General features: G+C 40.4%; 1 protein-coding gene across 3 annotated transcripts in view; it reads left to right on the top strand.

The window, feature by feature from the left end:
• The window catches only part of DCUN1D4 (defective in cullin neddylation 1 domain containing 4), a 69,756-nt gene that overhangs the window by 47,602 nt on the left and 3,304 nt on the right, over nt 1-18,850 (top strand). For 2 of the 3 annotated variants that reach the window (XM_069458401.1, XM_069458403.1), the window contains exons 7-10: nt 348-439; nt 5,393-5,501; nt 16,458-16,562; nt 18,664-18,766. In XM_069458401.1, the coding sequence (XP_069314502.1) occupies nt 348-439; nt 5,393-5,501; nt 16,458-16,562; nt 18,664-18,766 (409 nt within the window). The remainder of the gene's footprint in view (nt 1-347; nt 440-5,392; nt 5,502-16,457; nt 16,563-18,663; nt 18,767-18,850) is intronic. The other variant, XM_069458402.1, reaches the window with a different exon arrangement.

The following is an 18,850-nucleotide window of genomic DNA, read 5'->3' as shown; positions in this document are numbered from 1 at the left end:
TTGAATACATACACCTTTGAGTATATATGCAGGGTAACTTTCCATAGGTGGAACTGCTGAGTCAGTAACTGGTTTTAATTTTGATAGATACTGTACAGGTGCCCTCTGCAGTGGTTTAATGACTTTACACTTCATTGTCATGCATCATGAGAGTACAGGTTTCTCCACACCCTTGTCAGCAGACTATATTATCAAACTCTTTCGATGTTTGCCAAACTAGAAATCATTTCTGAAGTTACTTTGCTCGTATTTCAGTGACTAAACTACTGTGAACAGAAGCATTGGGCAAAATGTTCATGTATTTAATTGCTGAGATTTGATTTGTCTTTTTATTTTTTTTTTAACAGGTAGTTATGCTTGTCCTAGCTTGGAAATTGGATGCACAAAACATGGGTTATTTTACTCTACAGGAATGGTTAAAAGGAATGACTTCTCTACAGTAAGTCCTGAGGCTGCACTAGTGGGGTCCCTGTTCTCCCGAGGTGGGTCCCCCCTCCCTAGGACCGCAGGAGGTGGTTCAGTGAGGGGAAGGAGATCAGGGGGTCTGGCCCACACTTCCCCAGTGGCCAAAGACATAAAGACCAAGACCTATTTTGAGGACTATGATGGGTGAATTTTAGCATTTAAAGTTTTTATATTGTGCGTGTGTGTGTATATGTGTTAGCATTCTTCTAGGGCAGCTCTGTCCAATAGAACTAGACCAGCCTTTTCTCATACATGTGAGCTGCATGTGTAATTTAAGATTTTCTAATAGCCACATGAAAAAAGTAGAAACGCGGAAAATGTTTTAACATATTTTATTTAACCCCAAATACCATTTCAACATGTAAAAATGAGGTATTTTACATTTATGGTCCATCTTAGTTTGTATCAGCCATGTTTCAGGTGCTCATCAGTCACATGTGCCTGGTGGCTGCTGTCTTGGACAGTGCAGGTTTAGAACTTAGAAGGCAAAGGCTTAGCATCTGGTTTATAGACAGTGAGAAAAAGCTGAGTAAAGTATAATTTAAAAGTGAAAATACTGGACATCTTCTCTTTTATATATTCTGATTTTGACTTTGGGCAAAATTGAAACTTCATTACACTAGTGATAAAAAAAAAATAAAGATTCTGTTTGTGTTACTTGGTTCACAATAAAAAACCAGGGGTTTTATGTATTGGCTTTGTGCTTGTGTACATACGCGTGTGTGCGTGTGTGTGTGTGCACACGTGTTGTGTTTGCTAAGAGTTTCATTCTAGAAAACAAATGGTTGTTCTGTCTCATGCCTTGGAAGATGCAGGTGAGGGGGACGGCATGCGACTTACACCTGGACTTACACCTGGGCACTCGGAACTTAGTCTCCTTGACACTGCCTAGAGGCATTGTGTGCTCAGCCTCCCTGGGGCTGTCAGTCTGGAACAAGTGGCCTGTGGGAGTATTGAAGTTACCGCAGCAGCTAGTGGGGAACATCCGTCTCTACGCTCCCTAGATCATTCTGAGCTGGAGAAGACACAGCTCTTGTTTTGATTGACCGTTTTATTTATTGCCTTATTATAACATTTGGCTTTGAGGTCACCTCTGTTGAATTAGTCTAATGGTGGGAGCGTTTAAGCTTAAAAAAAAGTGAGTTAGAACTGTAGCTAACTTTGTGTAAAACTGATGATGGCCTGGAAAAATACCTTCGGGCTAAGTGAAGGAAGGAAGGCTTTTTCCTGGGCAGTAAGGTAAAGTTACCTTTGAGTTTATAACCTTTGGGGTTACTGTACTGGTACCTGTCACTTCTGAACCTGTCACAGCAGCAAACTGAAATAAATGATCTTACATTGTATGCATATTTTGTTTTGGGAAATGGTGCTCTTAGAAGGGTGACATTGTCACTCTGTGACTTCCGTGAGTTTTATTATACATGTACACGGAAAAGCATGGGGATACTTGGGTTGAAGATGTGGCTGTATTCTAAAAAGTCCCAGGCTGGTGGCTTTTACTTCCCATGGCTGTTCACAGGCTCTGTGAGAACCGAGTTCCTCTGAAGATGTTCTCATTGAGTAGCCACTAGATGGCAACCTACGGTCTGGACAGGGTGACTCAGAGGCCTTCTTCTCTAATGGCGATTAGTCCAGAGGCTCTGTGGGGACAAGGTCCCCTTTAAAGGAGGTTAAACTCCTTTATTGACAATATTAGCTCTAACCCCAGGTAATCATTCTTAATGAGTACATGAAGTAGAAATACTACTTTGTGCACTTCACGTTTAAACCACAAGAACTGTTCATTTCTTGCACGTTAGACATGATCTCTGAGTGTCTTTAAGACAAAGGGACATCTTTTTGCCAGGGTGGCTGGGGTGTTCCCAGGCATGCTACAGAACTTCACATTTCATCTTGCAGTTCTGCCCAAAGACTTGCAGCTTATTTATTTTAACTATGTAATAGTTGTCTAAATGAGTGGTTCCTGTTCCTGAATCTATTAAAACAAAGAACTTCTCTTCTTTCTCTCATTGGACAGGACTAAACTAAGCTGCCAGTCAAAATCTGGCCAATTTCCTGTTGCTTTGGTCCTTGACCTACTTCTCCAGGGAAGAGCAGGGATCTGGGCCTTACACTTTGGGGTTAGCTAGTTTCCCTTCTCTTTGACCCTCCCCCGTTACAATGATTATTTATATACACACCACTGAAAACTGGAACCCTATAGTAGAGTAGCCAATGTCAACTAAGTCCCGCCTCCCAGACGTACTCCTGCCTACTGCAGTCTTGTGGGTCCTTCTATCTCCATCGCCCCTCATATGGGTTCTGACACTAGATTTCTAACTAGGATCTCAGTAGCTTTTCCTTCCCCAAATCCTGCTCCACAGAGATCCAGAGTGAGCATCTCAAGATGCAAGCCTGATCGTGGTCTCTCTCGTGGTGGAAGGTGGCTTCCATTGTTTCTAGGATTTAATTTTGAAAACCCTCACTGTGGACCACAAAAGCCCTTTATGTGCTGACCCTACCTCTCAGCCTCATCTTGTGCCTCTTTCCCTCTTACTCTGTCCACTCCACGCACAATGGTTTTCTTTTAGTCCTTTGTACTTGTCATACTCCCTTCTGCCACTGGGCCTTTGCACATGCTGTTCCTGATGTCTGGAGAGCCCTTCCCATCTCTCCAAAAGCATCTAATTCCTGCTTATCTTTCAGCTTTCGGCTTATGTGTCAGTCCTTTGAAGAAGTCTGACTTCTAAAATAGTTTTAATCTTTTTTATTTTCCAACATAAGAAAAAAAAAGGCATTCTAAATTGTGCTGTTCCATAGAAATTAAACATTTACTCTAATTTTTGGCCCTTAGATAGTTTATCATCTTGATAGGTCACAGGGACTTATTTGTAGTTAGCTACAGAAAAGGAGCTTTCACAAATTTATTGTGTTTTATTATGAAGCATAGTTTATATAATTTGCAAAATATTTATGTTGATAATACTTGGTATATGTATTATCTATACTTAGTAGTAGTTAAAAGCTCTGTAGAGAAATACAAAGATACATATTTAGCATTGAAAAGCTTTAATATTGCTAGTGAAAATGGTGATTCTTGATTCTCATATTTAAGAGCTAGATATTGCAAGCAGAAAGTTAATTTGTAAAAAATAACCAATTAAGTGTATTTCCTTATGAAAAGTAAACACCATGTCACTTACTGGTAACAATAGATTGTCGTCACCAAGGCTCAAGGAGAAACGGCTGATTTCAAGTCTGGAGTAGGGAAAGAACAAGGTGAGCTGGAACATCTTGTGCCAGAAAGTAAGGAAGTGCTCAGAAACTAGTGGGACATGACAGAAGGACACTGGAGCCAGCTTTACGGGGCCACTGCCCAAAGATAGTAACGGATTGTAATGTACAGAATTAGATGTAAAAAATCCTAAGTCTGGAAAATAAGAAAAGTGGCACATGGAGCTCTTCTTTATAGAGGAATGATAGCCAACAAATGTAGAAGGAATGATACGATTAGAAAATCACCATCTTGTATCTTCAGATATAATAATTGATTCAGGCAGATATCACCAGTGGATACTAAAACCATTGTGTGTTGAAAATGGGGGAGTACATCCCCCTTGTGGGGCCTGTAAGGATCATGCCAACATGGCCACAGAAATTACACTCAGGCATATGCGATTAAAGGATTTATTATACTCAGGTCCTAGAGAGGGAGGCATATGGCGCCATGGAGGGGGCCGTGTGGGAGACGCTCTCAGGGAGCAGGCTCCACCAAGCAGGCAGGGAGCTGGGAGAGAGGACCTGGGGCAGATGCCTTCAGTGGGGGTCGAGGGAAGTACATGAGCATAAGGCGTAAGGGGTTTCATTGGTGTGTTTGTGCTTTGTTTGTTTGTTTGTTTTTTGTTTTTTATAACTCTTGGTCCCCAACCTTTTTGGCAAATGTTGGTGTGTTTGACTGTCACTCGGTCATAGTCAGTGGAGGACAAGAAGGGGGCCTTGTGGCAGGGGCTAGCCTTGTCATACTGGTATACCTGGTCTCCTGGGCAGGGTTTTTCACAGCTTGCTTGTGAGAATGTTGGGATATCAGGGAGATAGGAAGTTTTAAAAAATGTACACATTGAGTGAAAGGTTGTTGAGGAACAGGACATTCATGGTCTCAAGATACCGTCCCACAGATTACTTATTAATACTATTTCAAAAGAGAGGAAAGTGCTTTTAAACAGAGAATCTGGTGGACACCACCTTAACCATAGGAATCAACTTAGTATCACAAACAAGGGGACAGACTGACGTGGTGAGCCTCCTCCCGGGGCACCCTGGGAAGGACAGTGTAGCGTTCTTGTCAGAAGTGTTTGACCTAAATATAATCGTGGGGAAATTATCTGACAAAATGACATTCTACAAAAACAACTGGTCAAGTCTCTTAAAAAAATGACATTGTCAAGAAAGAAAAAGGCCAGGCACTCTTCTAGAGACTAAGGAGCTACGACAACTAAAAGCAGTGTGTGATCTTTGATTGGATCCTGGGTTGAAAATCACAGCTATAAAGAAAATTTGGGGAATAATTGGGAAATTTGTGTGTGAATTGTATATTAGCTAAGAAGGTTAACATTGATTCGGTATTGAGAGTGGTGATGGTATTGAAGTGTTTAGGGGTGAAGTGTCAATATGTTTGCAGCTTTCAAAGAATGGGGGCAAGGTGCATGTCTGTCGGGGAGAGTGTGCAAATGCGGAAGAATGTTCATTGCTGAATCAAGGGGATAGGTGGATGGGTACTTAGTATTCTTTCAACTTTTCTGTACATTTAAGATTTTTTTTAAGTGTACAAGAAATAGGTATCAACTTAAGGGTTTTTATTCTTTCCTCTGGTATTATGTTTATATTACTGCCCCAATTTAAAAAAAAAACAAAACTCAAGTCATAATTTGCCTTTATTTTGTTTTTCTAGATGTGATACAACAGAAAAACTCAGAAATACTTTGGATTACTTAAGATCATTATTAAATGATTCTACAAACTTTAAACTTATTTACAGATATGCGTTTGACTTTGCACGGGTGAGTTTTCTGGAGTCTATCCAGATGTTTCCCTCTCCTCCCTCCCCTTTTTTATTGCCTTTTGAGGTTTGTTTTTACATACCACAGCAAAGAACTTGAATAAGTTACTCCCAGGATGCCAGTTAGTATTTCTTTCTACATGTATGCTTTTTAAAACTAAGTTTGGTTCCGGGCAAAAAGCTCTAGTGGCACACCTTTCCTGGTTCTTGCGATTGGCTTGTAGTCATTTATACCTAGGCATGTTAAAGACACTGTCTTAAATGTCTCTTAGATTAGCTTGGAAAAGCTTTTCCCTCTCACAGAACAACAAACCTTCATCCGTTGAGTTTACTCTAGAATAAGCTAATCTTATCTAATTCAGCTTCAGGTTCACTTTGGGTGCCATTATTGTATTTGGGAATCATGTGAATTTCAAACCCAAGCTAACTGTAATGAACATGAGTGAAACATAATTTTCTAATCATCATTTAGAAAAGCGGTTATCCTGTTTGTCACATAGTGAGTTAAGTCCAGGTCTGTGAGAGTGATTCCATTACAGTGAAATGGAAGTCTTACTTTTCAGCCTGGTTACCTTAGGTGGTGAATTCTGAAGTACCAGTTGGCATTGTATTCATTCATTCAAAAACATTCCACAGCCCATACAATTACAGTTTATTGTAGAGTGATGTTTTCTAATAGGTCTGTGTGTTTAGTCGGTTCAGGTGACTAGGCTTTCTTGATTGATTGCATTTTTTAAAGTAATTTTTTTTGAAGCAGAAAACTTGGTGACAAATGATTCTTTTTTCCTTACTACTATACTGAATTTTTTTCACTTTTTATTCTCTTTGGTGCTCTGCCGGTTTAGCACCAAAGGTTTATTCAATGGTGAATTTTGGTGCATTTGCAATAGCATTTAGTTCTCCGAGGTGCCCTCATTCCTGCATTTTTCCATTATGCAATTTTCTAATAAAATCAAAACATGCCTAGAAATTTATGGATATTAGAAATGATAAAGTAAAATTCAGATCAGTGTTTGACTAAGTGGCACTCTGTGTAATTGTGTATGCAGGTTATTTGCCAGATGTTTGTGGAATAGACGCACAGTTGCTAGGACTAAATAGTGTGTCACATGAGAGTCCCCCACCCCAAGCCAGCTGTTTCTTATAGTCTAGGCAGAAGTTCATTTAGAGGCATCATACCTTCTCCACCAAAATCAACTCTGTTTTCTAACTTCCTTGTTGAGGGGTCAAAGTTCTCCCAGATACCTGCTGTACTTTAGATCCAGGTTCCATTTTACTTCTCCTGGCTTCCGTCCTGTTCCGTGTCAGTCACTGTGGCCCCTCTCACGAGGGCTCCTTCCGTCGCCTTTCTCGGTGCCTCTACCACAGCCTCACCCGTTGAGGCCCTTGTGACTCTTCCAGTTGCCTCGTTCCACATTCTTTCACTTCCCATCCAGAACTCACATCAGCAGGGCGGCACTCCTCCTCTTCCAGCCCCTGTCACTCGGCCTCCTTCCTGCTCTCCAAGCCTTCAGCACCTTCCCTGTGCCTGTGTCAAGGTAGCGCTTCCCAGTGCACACGGGACAGTTCTCACGGCAACCCTGGGGCCAGCCAGGGGGGTTCAGTCTGCTTCACAGAGGAAGGGGGGGGCCTCAGAGAAGTGGAAATTTGACCGTGGTCACACTGTTCATAGCCAGTAGATCTGGGACTCAAACTGGGGTTTTCTTACTCCAGGTCTCGTCTGTGGGTTACGCCAGGCCCTCACGGTCAAGTCCCAAGCTTCCCCACACGAGGCCTGTGCTGTGGTGAAACTTCGATAGCTGTTGCTCACTGACCCTGCTTCCTGGCCTGTCGACCTTTCTGCCTTTGGTCGTGCGGGGCGCTGCCTGGAGCCCCTGTCTGCGCTCCCACAGCCCTGGCCCGCGGGGAGGCTTCCTGCACACAGCACCTCGGTCATCCTGCACTTGCAGGGCCTGGATGTTTGCTCTGCTTGGCTTTGGAATTTGCGTACAGGCCTTAATTTTTCCTGGAAGATTGAGGGACTCTTGTGTTTTCTTTCTTTGTACACCTAGTAACAGCCAGCACAGTTCTTTGCTTTTAAGGAGTCTCAATAAATACTGGTGTACTAGCCCTTGCATGTAATGATGAATAGCAACCACCCATATTTAATCATTATTTTATTACCAGATAGATTCAGTTCAGCTAAAATATGCTGTAAGATGAATTTTTCAATTAATCCTTTTTTGCTTTCCTGTGTTTACCTGTATCTCACGTTTTGAGATGTATTTTCATTTGCATTCAGTTAAAAGTATTTTTCAGTTTCCCTTGTGATTTTTTTTTTTTTTGACCAATTGATTTCTCAGAAGTTTGTTGTTTATTTTCTAAGCATTTAGGATTTTCCAGATAACCTTCCTATTATTAATACCCAGTTTAGTACTGTTATGGTCAGAGAATGTAACCTGTATAATTTTAATCTATTTGATTTATGGTCTAGATTATGATCTATTGTGAATGTTTGATGTGTACTTGAGAAGAATGGATGCTCTGCTGTTGTTCAGTGGAGTGTTCTGTGTCAGGTCAAGTTGGTTGATGGTGTTGTCCAGGTCTTCTGTATCCTTATTGACTTCTGTCCTCTTGTTCTATCAGTTACTGAGAGAAGAATTAACTAATTATTTTTCCTGTCACTCCTGTCATTTTTTTGCTTCATGTTTTTTGAAGCTCTGATGCTAGATTTAGACATACTAAGTATTGTTATCTCCTCTTGCTGAATTGACCCTTCGCCATTATGAAATGCCTCTCTTTATTTCGGGTAATATTATCTGAAGTCTACTTTGTCAGGTACAACTACAGCCACTCCAGCTTTCTTTTGATTAAAGACTACATTGTAGGTTTCTTCCTATCCTTGTACTTCTAACCTGTTTAATTTGTTTTCTTTATATTTAAAGTGAATTTCTTATAGATAGCATACAGTTGGGTCTAACAATATCTGTCTTAATTGGAATGCCAAATCCACTCATATTTAATGTAATTATTGGTAATGGTTAAGTTTATATCGTCTATCTTGCTATTTTTTTCCTCTATTATTTCATCTGGTTTTTTGTTCCTTTTTTTCCTCTTTTCATGCCTTCTTTTGTGGATTGAGTTTTTTTTTTTTTTACATGATTCTATTTTATTTCCACTATTGTCTTACTAGGTGTATCTTCGTTTATTTTTCCTAGGGGTTGCTCTAGTCTGGACTTCACAGTATACATCTTTAAATTTCACAATCCATCTTCAAATAATGTTCACTTCATGTATAATGCAAGACTCTTTACAACAGTGTGCTTCCATTTTGCCCTCCCATGTTTTATGCTGTTGTTGTCATACGTTATTTACTTAGACCATAAATCTCACAATATGTTATCATTTTTGCTTTAAATAGGCAAAAATGTCTGTTATATAATAGTTACTCAAATATATACCATTTCTGTTCTCGTTATTCCTTTTGTATAGATCCAGATTTCTACCTGGTATCATTTTCCTTCTGTCTAAAAAACTTTCTTTAACATTTCTCATAGTACAGAGCTGCTGGTGTCGAATTCTCTAAGCTTTTATTTTGCCTTCAACTTAGTATGATACTTCTGGATGAGAAATTCTAGGTTGACACTCTCTGTTCTTTCAGTACCTCAATGATGTCTCTCCATTGTCTTACGTTATGATAGCTTTAAGTCTGGGGTCATTCTTATCTTTACTTCTTTGCACATAATGTCTGTTTTGTTTTGTTTTCTGACAGCTTCTATTCTCTTTTCACTGCCTTTTAGCAAGTTGATTGTGATGTCCCTTGGCATAATTTTCCTTATGTTTATTCTGGTTGGGGTTTTTTGATCTGTGGGTTTATAGTTTATATTAAATTGGGAAATCTTTTAGCTGTTATTTTTTTCAAATATTTTTTCTGTTCTCCCTTTGCTCTCTTTATGGGATTACAGTTATACCTATGTTAGATTGCTTGGTACTTTCCCACAAGCCACTGAATACCATGGTCATTTTTTTCACTTTTTGTCCTGTTTCATTTTGAATACTTTTTATTACTATGTCTTCCAACATTGATCTTTACTTTTGCAGTGTCCAGACTGTTGTTAATCCCAACCAGCATATTTTTCATTTCAGATACTTTATTTTTTATAAATCCCATTTGGGTCTTTTTATATCTTCCATTTCTGTCCTCATGACAATGTTTTCTTCTACCTCCCTGAACATCTAGAACATGTCAATAGTAGTCTTTTGGTTCCATCATCTCTGTTATTTTGGGATCTCTTTGTATTGATTTTTCCCTTGGGAATGGACCAGTTTCCCACCTTCTTTGCATTCCTAGTTTTTTTGATTGGAGCTGGATATTTTGAATTTTATGTTGTTGGTTACTGGGTTTTGTTGTATTCCTTTAAATAGTGTTGAATTTTTTTTTCTGGTCCATAGTTTGATCGTTTGGAAGGGCTGGTCCAGAGCGGCCTTTATTCTAGTCTGTCCACTAGGAGGGCAGTATCCTTTTTGAGATTCTACCCAATGTCCTATGTATTATAAGATCTTTCTATACTGGCTGGTAGGAATACAAACTGTTCCCAGCCATATGCACACCCTAGGAATTTCTGTTTGCTTATTTGCAGTGGCTCCTTCTCTCAACTCAGATAGTTTCATCTCATAATAAAATTTATTTATTATATAAACAAATACTGTTTTATGGCTTCTTTTAAATGAAACAGCCATTTCTCCTTGATTACTTTTTTTTTTTTTTTTTTTTTAAGAAGAACCTAATGAGAACAAGAAGATGAAGAGAATGAGCTAAAAGACTGACTATAGGAATCTTTCACTGATCTGAGAAACGTTAGTGAACACCAGTCCATTCGGACTTCGCGTTCTCCGTGGTCGAGGCAGGCTGCCTGCAGGGTCGTGGCCAGCTGGCGCTCGCCCTCTGTGGGAAGGGGGTGTGGGGAGGAGGGAGGCCCTGATGAGCAGCTGCACCGAGGCCCAGGCGAGGGCAGGGACCGAGGCTTTGCAGTGCAGCCGTTCTCCACGGCACTGGGACGTTTTCCTAGCATTGCAGTCCTGCCTTGCTGCAGAAAGGGACAGGCTTCGAGTGAGAAGTTTAAGGGGAGCCCTGGTGGGGTGATCGAGGTGAACCAGGTGGAGTCGGGATGGAAGTGAGGTTAGGAGAAGCTGCTTGAGGGGGAGAGAAAGGGACGCCTCCCGGTGAGGTGGAACAAGGGACAAGTGAGAGTGACAGGAGAAAATGGGAGGTTTCTCTGCAGGGGGTGCAGGGGACTTGCTTTTTCACCCTTTGAAAGAAAACCTTAAAGAAATCGAATGGAGGGTCTTATGGAGGCAGAAGAAACAGTGGGAATCCCTTTCACTGCGATGTAGTCTCGTGACAGATTAGTCTGGTACAAGATCAAACCAGTTAGTCCCTCCAGCTGCTGCTCACTTGCCCAGCAGTGGGTACCAACTGCTTGTTTGTTATTTCAGCATATTACGGGGGTACAAATGTTTGGGTTACATATATCGCCTTTGCCCCACCCAAGTCAGAGTTTCAACCATGTCCATCCCCCACATGGTGCACACTGCACTCATTAGGTGTGAATATACCCATCCCCTCCTCCCCACCCCACCTGCCCAACACCCAATGAATGTTACTACTGTATGTGCAGTTAAGTGTTGATCAGTTAATACCAATTTGATGGTGACTGCTTTTGTTTACTGTTTCTGAGAATGTGTTTCAGGGAGCCGGTCACACAAATGAAAGCTAACACATCTTCTCAGTGAGACAGCAGCTCAACTAGAAACGATTATGGGTGTTACTCATAGAATTTGCTAAGGAAAATTTGCTAGGGCTTGTGTTGAACAACCTGTTATCAGAGAATTCCTCATAAGATTTAAGCTAAGTCTACTGTGGTCATTTGGATTCACTTCCTCTTTTAGTTTGAGTCAGTTTTCTACTCGTTAGTTGATGCATTTGTCCAGTTTCCTCTCCACACAGTTTCCCCAGTATGTGCACGCAAGGAGCACACACACACGCTCTCACTCGCCTCTACTCTTCCCTCATATTTCACATATTTCACTGTGAATTAGACAGAAAACAGCAGGTAGGCCTGAGTGAGGGCAAGAATGTGGGCAATCTTATGTAGTCATCTAAGCCCAGGTCCACTGGTCCACTACCCTGAAAATCTTGTCAGTTGTTTTTTTCTTTTTTTTTTTTTTTGTAAACAGAATCTCACTCTGTTGCCCCAGCTAGAGTGCAATGGCGTCGTCACAGCTCACTGCAACCTCAGACTCCTGGGCTTAAGTGATCCTCCTCCCTCCTCAGCCTTTCAGGGTGTTAGGATTACATGCGTGAGCCACTGCGCCCAGCCTATAAATCTAGTTAGTTTTATCTTTTAGGATTCCTCTTTGGTTTTTGCCAAGCCACACAGATTTGCTCAGCAGTTATTTGTAAAGCTAATTGGCTTTTATGTATACGTCTTGTAATAGAAGCAGTCTGGTGTGCAGTGAAGAGCTCAGGCCTGGAGTCCACTTCCTAGTTCAAGTCCAAGGTCTACCATTTATTGACTGTTACTTAACTCCCTGTGCCTCAGTTTCCTTGCTTTAAATTGGGGATTACAATAGCACCTATCTTAATAGTGTTGTTGTACTAAATTAAGTATGAGGCACTTAGAATAATTTGTAGCTTGGAGTAAGTGCTCAGTAAAAGTTAACCATAGAATTAGAAATGTTTACTGAATTCTTCTTCCCTGGCATTACTTAACTGTCTGCAAACATCAAGTTTCAAATAATGACTTATTTTCTGAGAGTAGTGCTTACAGTAATAGAATCTGATTGTACCAAACAAAATAATAAGGAAAGATTGTGCCTGTTGGCAGATTTTTTTTCTTTTGTTTTAAAGGAGGTGTCAAGAATTGAGCTTAACTAATTGCCTTGCAAATATTGTTATCTGTGAAGTAATGTTGGCTCAGTTCTAACATTCAGCATAATTAAATTCCCATTCAAACAACTGATTTGCTATATTTTCAGTTTTATAAACTGAGCCATAGTATTTAAGACTTGAGTTCTTTAGTGCCATCTGTTTTTACCTTTTGTTGACTTAGGTAGCTGTGTGAAGGACAGCATTCTCTCTCTGTTTTTTGCAGTCTCTGTGGTCTCAGTTGAGAATGCCAGGACATACATCAGAGGTCTTGTCTTTACATCTTTCGATTTCACATACCAATTTCTGACTTGGTCTTCACCATTTATGTTTGGAATCATGATTGTTTATATATTGTTTCTTGACTCCAACTGGTCTCTCTTGAAACTCTTGTAGATTTATTTTTCCTGCTGAAGAATTTTTTTCTTTATAATTTTAATAATTCAAGGTTCCTCTTTTCACATAAAAGTCGCAAACTATTAAAATTTGATGAAAATTGGAAATCGATCATCTGAAACAGGAGCCTCTGACATAGCACATCTGGATACCTAGATGTTGAACACATTAACTGCCCTGTGAGTTGTGTTTAACTCACGCTAGTTTTGAGCCTGGGGCCTCGTGAAGCCTATATAACTCACACTTCTCTTTACCTTCTGCCGAGTGAACTATTTTTCAAGTTGCATATAACTCACACATAGAAAACAATAAAAAATAACAAATTTTTCATCAAATTAGAAAGTGTCGTTTTGTTTTTGAAGTTTTTATTTTCTTAATAAAACACTGTGGCCCCAAGGAAAAAAATTTTTTTTTCTGGTGTGGCAGTCAATGTGTTAAAGATTTATTTTTGTAATATCAGTTTTACATTCACATATCTACAATTAACTCTTTATTTTGTTTCAGTTATAGTGTAAGTCATGCATGCCACCTAAGGGAAAAAATGCTTAATTGTCACATCTTACAGGAGGAGCTATACTGAAACAGTATTATATAAGCAAAGTCACTATTTCTTTTTCCTATTAGATGTCCAAGTCAGACCTTAATAAAATTTTATTACTTCTTAGAATATTCAGAGTAGGATTCTTTGGTTTTGCTGCTGTACTATTAGAGAGCTGATACCATTCAGTAACTGCTGTTTTTAATCTATATTTGGGAAGGCAACAAGGTAGAGTCTAGTTATATATTGTGGGGGGTGGGTACATCTTTGGTGCATAGAACCTGTTTACTTCCTGTTTTTATTTGAAAAATGACACAAAATTTTTTTTATTTATCTTAGAAAATTAAAGTTTATGAAATACATATGTACATATTTTGGGTCAAGAGGTGGGTAGGGTGAAAAGTTTTCATTTTCTTCTCCTTTAACTTTGATGGGCCTTCTGGGGACGCTGATTGGCTCTCGGCAGGCTGTCTCAAGGTACTTTCTGCTCAGATTCTGACCTTGGGATGCAGAAATCTAGTGGTCTGCCCCTTGTTCCTTGGTGCCACATGAGCAGAGGGTCACAGGATTGGTGTTGACAGCGTACTATTTTAATTTCTTGTAAAGAGCTTTTGGATGTCTTTACTCCTTGAATTTGTTAAGGTGATTATTTTTTTAAATGTCCATAATGTCTATGCCTCATAGCATCCTGGGATATTCATTTCACTTTTAATTGGGAACCCCTTTGCAGAGAATGCCATTCGGATCATTGTCATCAGAGACCCCCCTGGGAGTGCCTCCATTTTGATGTGTAGTAGGTGTTTGCCGTGGGACCTCTGGACTGTGTTGTTCCCAGGAATTCTGAGTGTTTCTAGTTAGGGTCATATCTGCACTTAGCTGCAAGTCCACCCCGAGGCAATGTTGGTTATCAGCGAGATGCCACTGTTCAGACTGTGAGTGCATCCATAATATCTTTCTCTTGTTTGCTAGGCAGAAGATGGTGTTAGTGATTGCGAGCTGCTGGCTGGCACCCTTGCAGAGCAGGCGTAAGTGAGTGCTGTTCAGCTTCCCGGTCCTGTGAGTCTGATGCCTTTCCTCCATGTTTTGGCATCACTGCCAAACATACGCATTGAAATCCTTCATGATCATCAGTTTGTCAGATGATTATATTGTTGCAAAGAGTCTGTCCAGGTCCTTTGTATCTTTTTTTCTTTTTTGTCACCTTAGTGTATGTCCATTGTGATGGGGATATAGGCACTGATGGTGGTGGAAGAAGGCACATACACGTCACAGCAAGACTAGAGATTTTGGGTTTAGTGAATGATTACAAACGCTGCAAAAGGAAAACCTTTCCAGAGCGCCAGTGGCGTCAGCCCAGTGCTGCATGAGCTGTTGTGCGGCAAATGGACTTTGGCCCGGTCCTGTGGTGCCACGTGTGTTTCTCAGCAGTTTACTCGTTTTCCTTGCGGATTGCTTCATAGTACGGTGTGCTGTTGCCCTCTGCCACACCTGTGTCACAGGGGAAGAGGAAGTTTTCCATTTGCTTTCACAGTGCATCGCAGAAGTGTAAGCCCTTAAAACGCAACAAACCAATAGGTTTGGCTGGTTAAAGGCAGGGACTCTCTAGAGCACCTCTTCTACCGTCCTCTTCTCCACTGGGAGTGAGGACCGCAGCCCTGGGCAGGACAACATGCGTGGCCAAGGCATAGGCAGAGAACGTTGTGGAAAGGAGACCCTACCTGTTTGCGGAGAGCTGTGCAATTGGGATACCTCTGCCATCAGCAGACTTAAGTTGTGTGACTTCTAAAAGAGAAGGGTGACACAGAGCCATCTGACCTGTTCTATTCGTGACTAGCACTTATACTTCACGACTGGGACCAAAAGATCTGTTGTACATCTTCCTTAAGCAGCATCTTTCTGTATCTTCATCTACCTTGTTTGCTATTGTTGAGTGAGGCCCTTATGTCATCCTTGAATTTGAACATTTAGATTCCACTCCACTGGGAGAGCAGGCGCTTTTTTCCCTTTGTAGAGAAGTACTTTTGCACATTTCCACTGTAGTTAAGTTACCACATGGAGGCTAGTTTGGGATATGTAAGGCTGTGGTCCCCAACCCCCGGGCCGTGGACTGGTACCGGTCCGTGGCCTGTTAGGAACCAGGCTGCAGCTGCTGGCGTCGCTGCCGAGCTCCGCCTCCCCCACCCCCACTGCCCAGGCGGTGGAAAAGTTGTCTTCCATGAAACCAGTCCCTGCTGCCAAAAGGTTGGGGACCACTGCTGTAAGGTACACTTACTGTCCCCGGCCCTCTGTTCCTTTCCATAGAAACTGCCCACTTGTAGTTCTGGAATGGAAACAGATAAAGATGGGAATGAGAAAGTAGGATCTTAATTGCAAATGTAAGTGGAATGAGCTTAATATGTCCATATTTGGGTTTATGTGCTGTTTATTGGTTTCCTTTTGAAATGTTATCTTTCAGTTGGTTACTAGTTAGGGGCATTCTGCTAGGAGATTCACATCTCAGAAACCCAAGGTAAGAAGGACTACTGTGTAGATAGAACTGCTTTCCCCCAGAGTGGGTAGATGGATATATCCTCTGATTTGGAGAGAATCTCCAGAGCCCCAACATTTATTATGAGCTGAACTTCATTCCAGCATGTTTAGGTATAAGAAAAAAATTTTATCAATGACATCAAATTGTTGAAAAAATCATTTTTATTAAGGAAACCTGATTCCTAAGTGTGAGAGTCAAACCCTTTAAACTTTAGTTATGGGCTTTAGGGTCAACAATTATGATTTTGATAATTATCAAAAATGTCAAGCAAGTAATTGAGTTATAGATTTGTATTTATCCCATGAAATGATTATAGATACTACATAACTGATTTTGCATTAGGGTGATCATTCGAGTGACATGAATCTTTCTCACAATGAGTTTATATATTACCAAAATGGCCAAGCCTTCCGTTGTATATAACGACCTCCCTTCCCCCACCCCCCAGTCTCGACTCAGGGTTTTTATGGTGTGTGATAAATGAGCTGTTTACTAATTTGTTGTTGAAGTAAAATACCAAATTTGGATTGCTGGAATTTATTATTTGGGGGCATCTGGCTCATCCTTGTTTTTGTTTGTTAAACAGGAGAAGGACCAGCGCAGCCTAGACATAAACACTGCCAAGTGCATGTTGGGACTGTTATTAGGAAAAATCTGGCCCCTTTTTCCAGTTTTTCACCAATTCTTAGAGGTACCAAATTGTTGTTTTATGAAATGTGTGTTTGCTTGCTTAGAACTACCAAATATACTTTATTTAACCATTTTATGTACTTCTTTGTTTGTTGTACTTTTCTGCCTGTAGGAATTTTGGTGACATGATTGCTATCAGTCAGCAGCTACCTGTCTTCTTGGAGTGCATCTGTGTGTGCGTTTAATGTTGTGTTGCATCATTCCACATTCCAAACGCATCAGAACAGCCACAGCTCTGTCCTTTGCTCTCCTTTCTTCTCCCCAGTTTAAAAGCTTCACTTTTGTTTAGATTTCCTGCCCTTTATAACAATAGAAAAATAAGATTTACTTTCTTTTGACTTTAGATGAATTTCTACTTTTATTAAGCAAAGGTTAAAAAACAGCCATCTGCCTTCTTACTTAGTTACAATCTACTTTGCTTATCTACTGTTATCTCTAAGTAACATGAGTACCTTAGGTCAATCTAAGTATTAGGCAAACTGACCATATCCCTTTCAGTTTAAATGGTTTTCAGGTCTATATCAGAAACAGTCCAGCACTTCACTCCATCAGTGTTGGTTGTTTGCTTTAAGTATTGATGATCAGGAATTTTGAGCTGGTTATTAGGAGCTGGTTTTGTTGAAATGTCATCCTGCAGGGCCTGGTAGTATCTGGGATGGAAGTTTGACTTGCTTGGGTTGTCATGTATGGCATCCTCTTGCCCTCCCACCCCAAACCCCTTTAAAGAAAATGTCTTTTGCTTGCAAGGACAAGGATGTTGGGTCTTTGAGGAAATCCTGGACCTTACCCTGACTCTAGCTTCACTCTTGAAATAATCTTTCTCACAGCTTACTTTCTGTAATAGTCCAGAAAAACTTACATGATTCTTTGAGGACTATGCTTTGAAAAATTCTTTTAACATTACTAACAGGGACTCCTCGAGAAAGTTATAAAAACTAATTTCAATATAAGAAGTGTTTGTTTACCTGATAATCTGTATCTACATTTGATCTGTTCTGATTGCCCTGGTAACCCCATGGGATAAGTTAGCACTATTTGAAAAATAAATGGAAGTAGTTCCTTGTTCTCTGAGAATTTAGCAGGACTTGCACCTCAGTGTAAAGAGTTCTTACGCTTGAAAGACCTGGCCGTGAGGAAATTTGACTTTACACGATTCCAGGCGCATCAGCTGTTTCAAGACTGGCCTTTTGCTTAGAAAGTCAGACTTGTAGTTTTTTTCCCTCTCTTACATTAGTTTGCAGTTTTCTTTCAAAAGGAGATAGTAATCCTTCCATTTCAACTTTCCTTGTGTTTGCATCCTCAAAACCATTGGCTCAACTCTCTTTGCTTTTTTATGTACTTGTATTGTTTTACTATGTTCCCGATTTTAGTGGTGAGGATTTAAAAGTTGTTGGTTCTGGATTTTATCTTTACATCTTTATACAAGGATACCGTATTTTCAGGTATATATACGGCGTATTTCTTGTCTAAGAGGAATAGATAAACTACTTCACAGCTATTCTAGTTTCTTTTATGATCAGATTCAAGTTGTGAATTATGAGAACAGCAATTTTCTTCAGTGACAAGAGCACCTAGGTTTGAGACCACTTGCGGCACTTAGCGGTTCTCGTGGCGTGACCTGCTCCTGCATGTGCTCTGCGATGACAGCTTGGCCATGGCAGTGCTGATTATATCAGGATCATTAATGGGAGCTCCTCTTTAGTTAGCACTTACTTTGTGCCAAGCACTGCATGAAGTGCTTTACGTAAATTATGTAAATTATCTCTTTTGATCCTTACAATGTCTCCCCATTTTATATAAAAGGTATTATCCGCGTTTTATATAAAAGGACTTTGGCAGTCTAGAAGCTTCACTTCTGGGGATATAAAATCATGTTTCTTTGATGTGCTTGCCATTTTGTGTTGAGTTGTAATGAAAATTGTCATCTTAAATTCTACTCTTGCTCTCCCTCACCATCCTCCTAGACTGGTGCTTAACACAGCTCAAATGGAAAGAGTTAACCTTACGTGAACTGTATTTAGTTGATTTTCATACAGCAATTGAAGCCATCGCATTTGTTCATTTTAAGTGTCAGTAATTCATATTACTTTTCCCTCCATCAGCAATCAAAATACAAAGTTATTAATAAAGACCAGTGGTGCAATGTCCTAGAGTTTAGCAGGACAATTAATCTTGACCTCAGCAACTACGACGAAGACGGAGCGTGTAAGTACTGGCGCCACTCTTGCCCCATCGCGCGCGTTTGTCCGCGTCCCCTTCCGGAAAAGCCTCCGAGCCACGCTGTTTTCT

This window comes from Eulemur rufifrons, chromosome 24 (assembly GCF_041146395.1).
Source record: "Eulemur rufifrons isolate Redbay chromosome 24, OSU_ERuf_1, whole genome shotgun sequence".
In the NCBI taxonomy this organism is placed as follows: Eukaryota; Metazoa; Chordata; class Mammalia; order Primates; family Lemuridae; genus Eulemur; species Eulemur rufifrons.
Note: the sequence above shows the minus strand (reverse complement) of the source record. Positions and strands in the feature narration are given on the sequence as shown.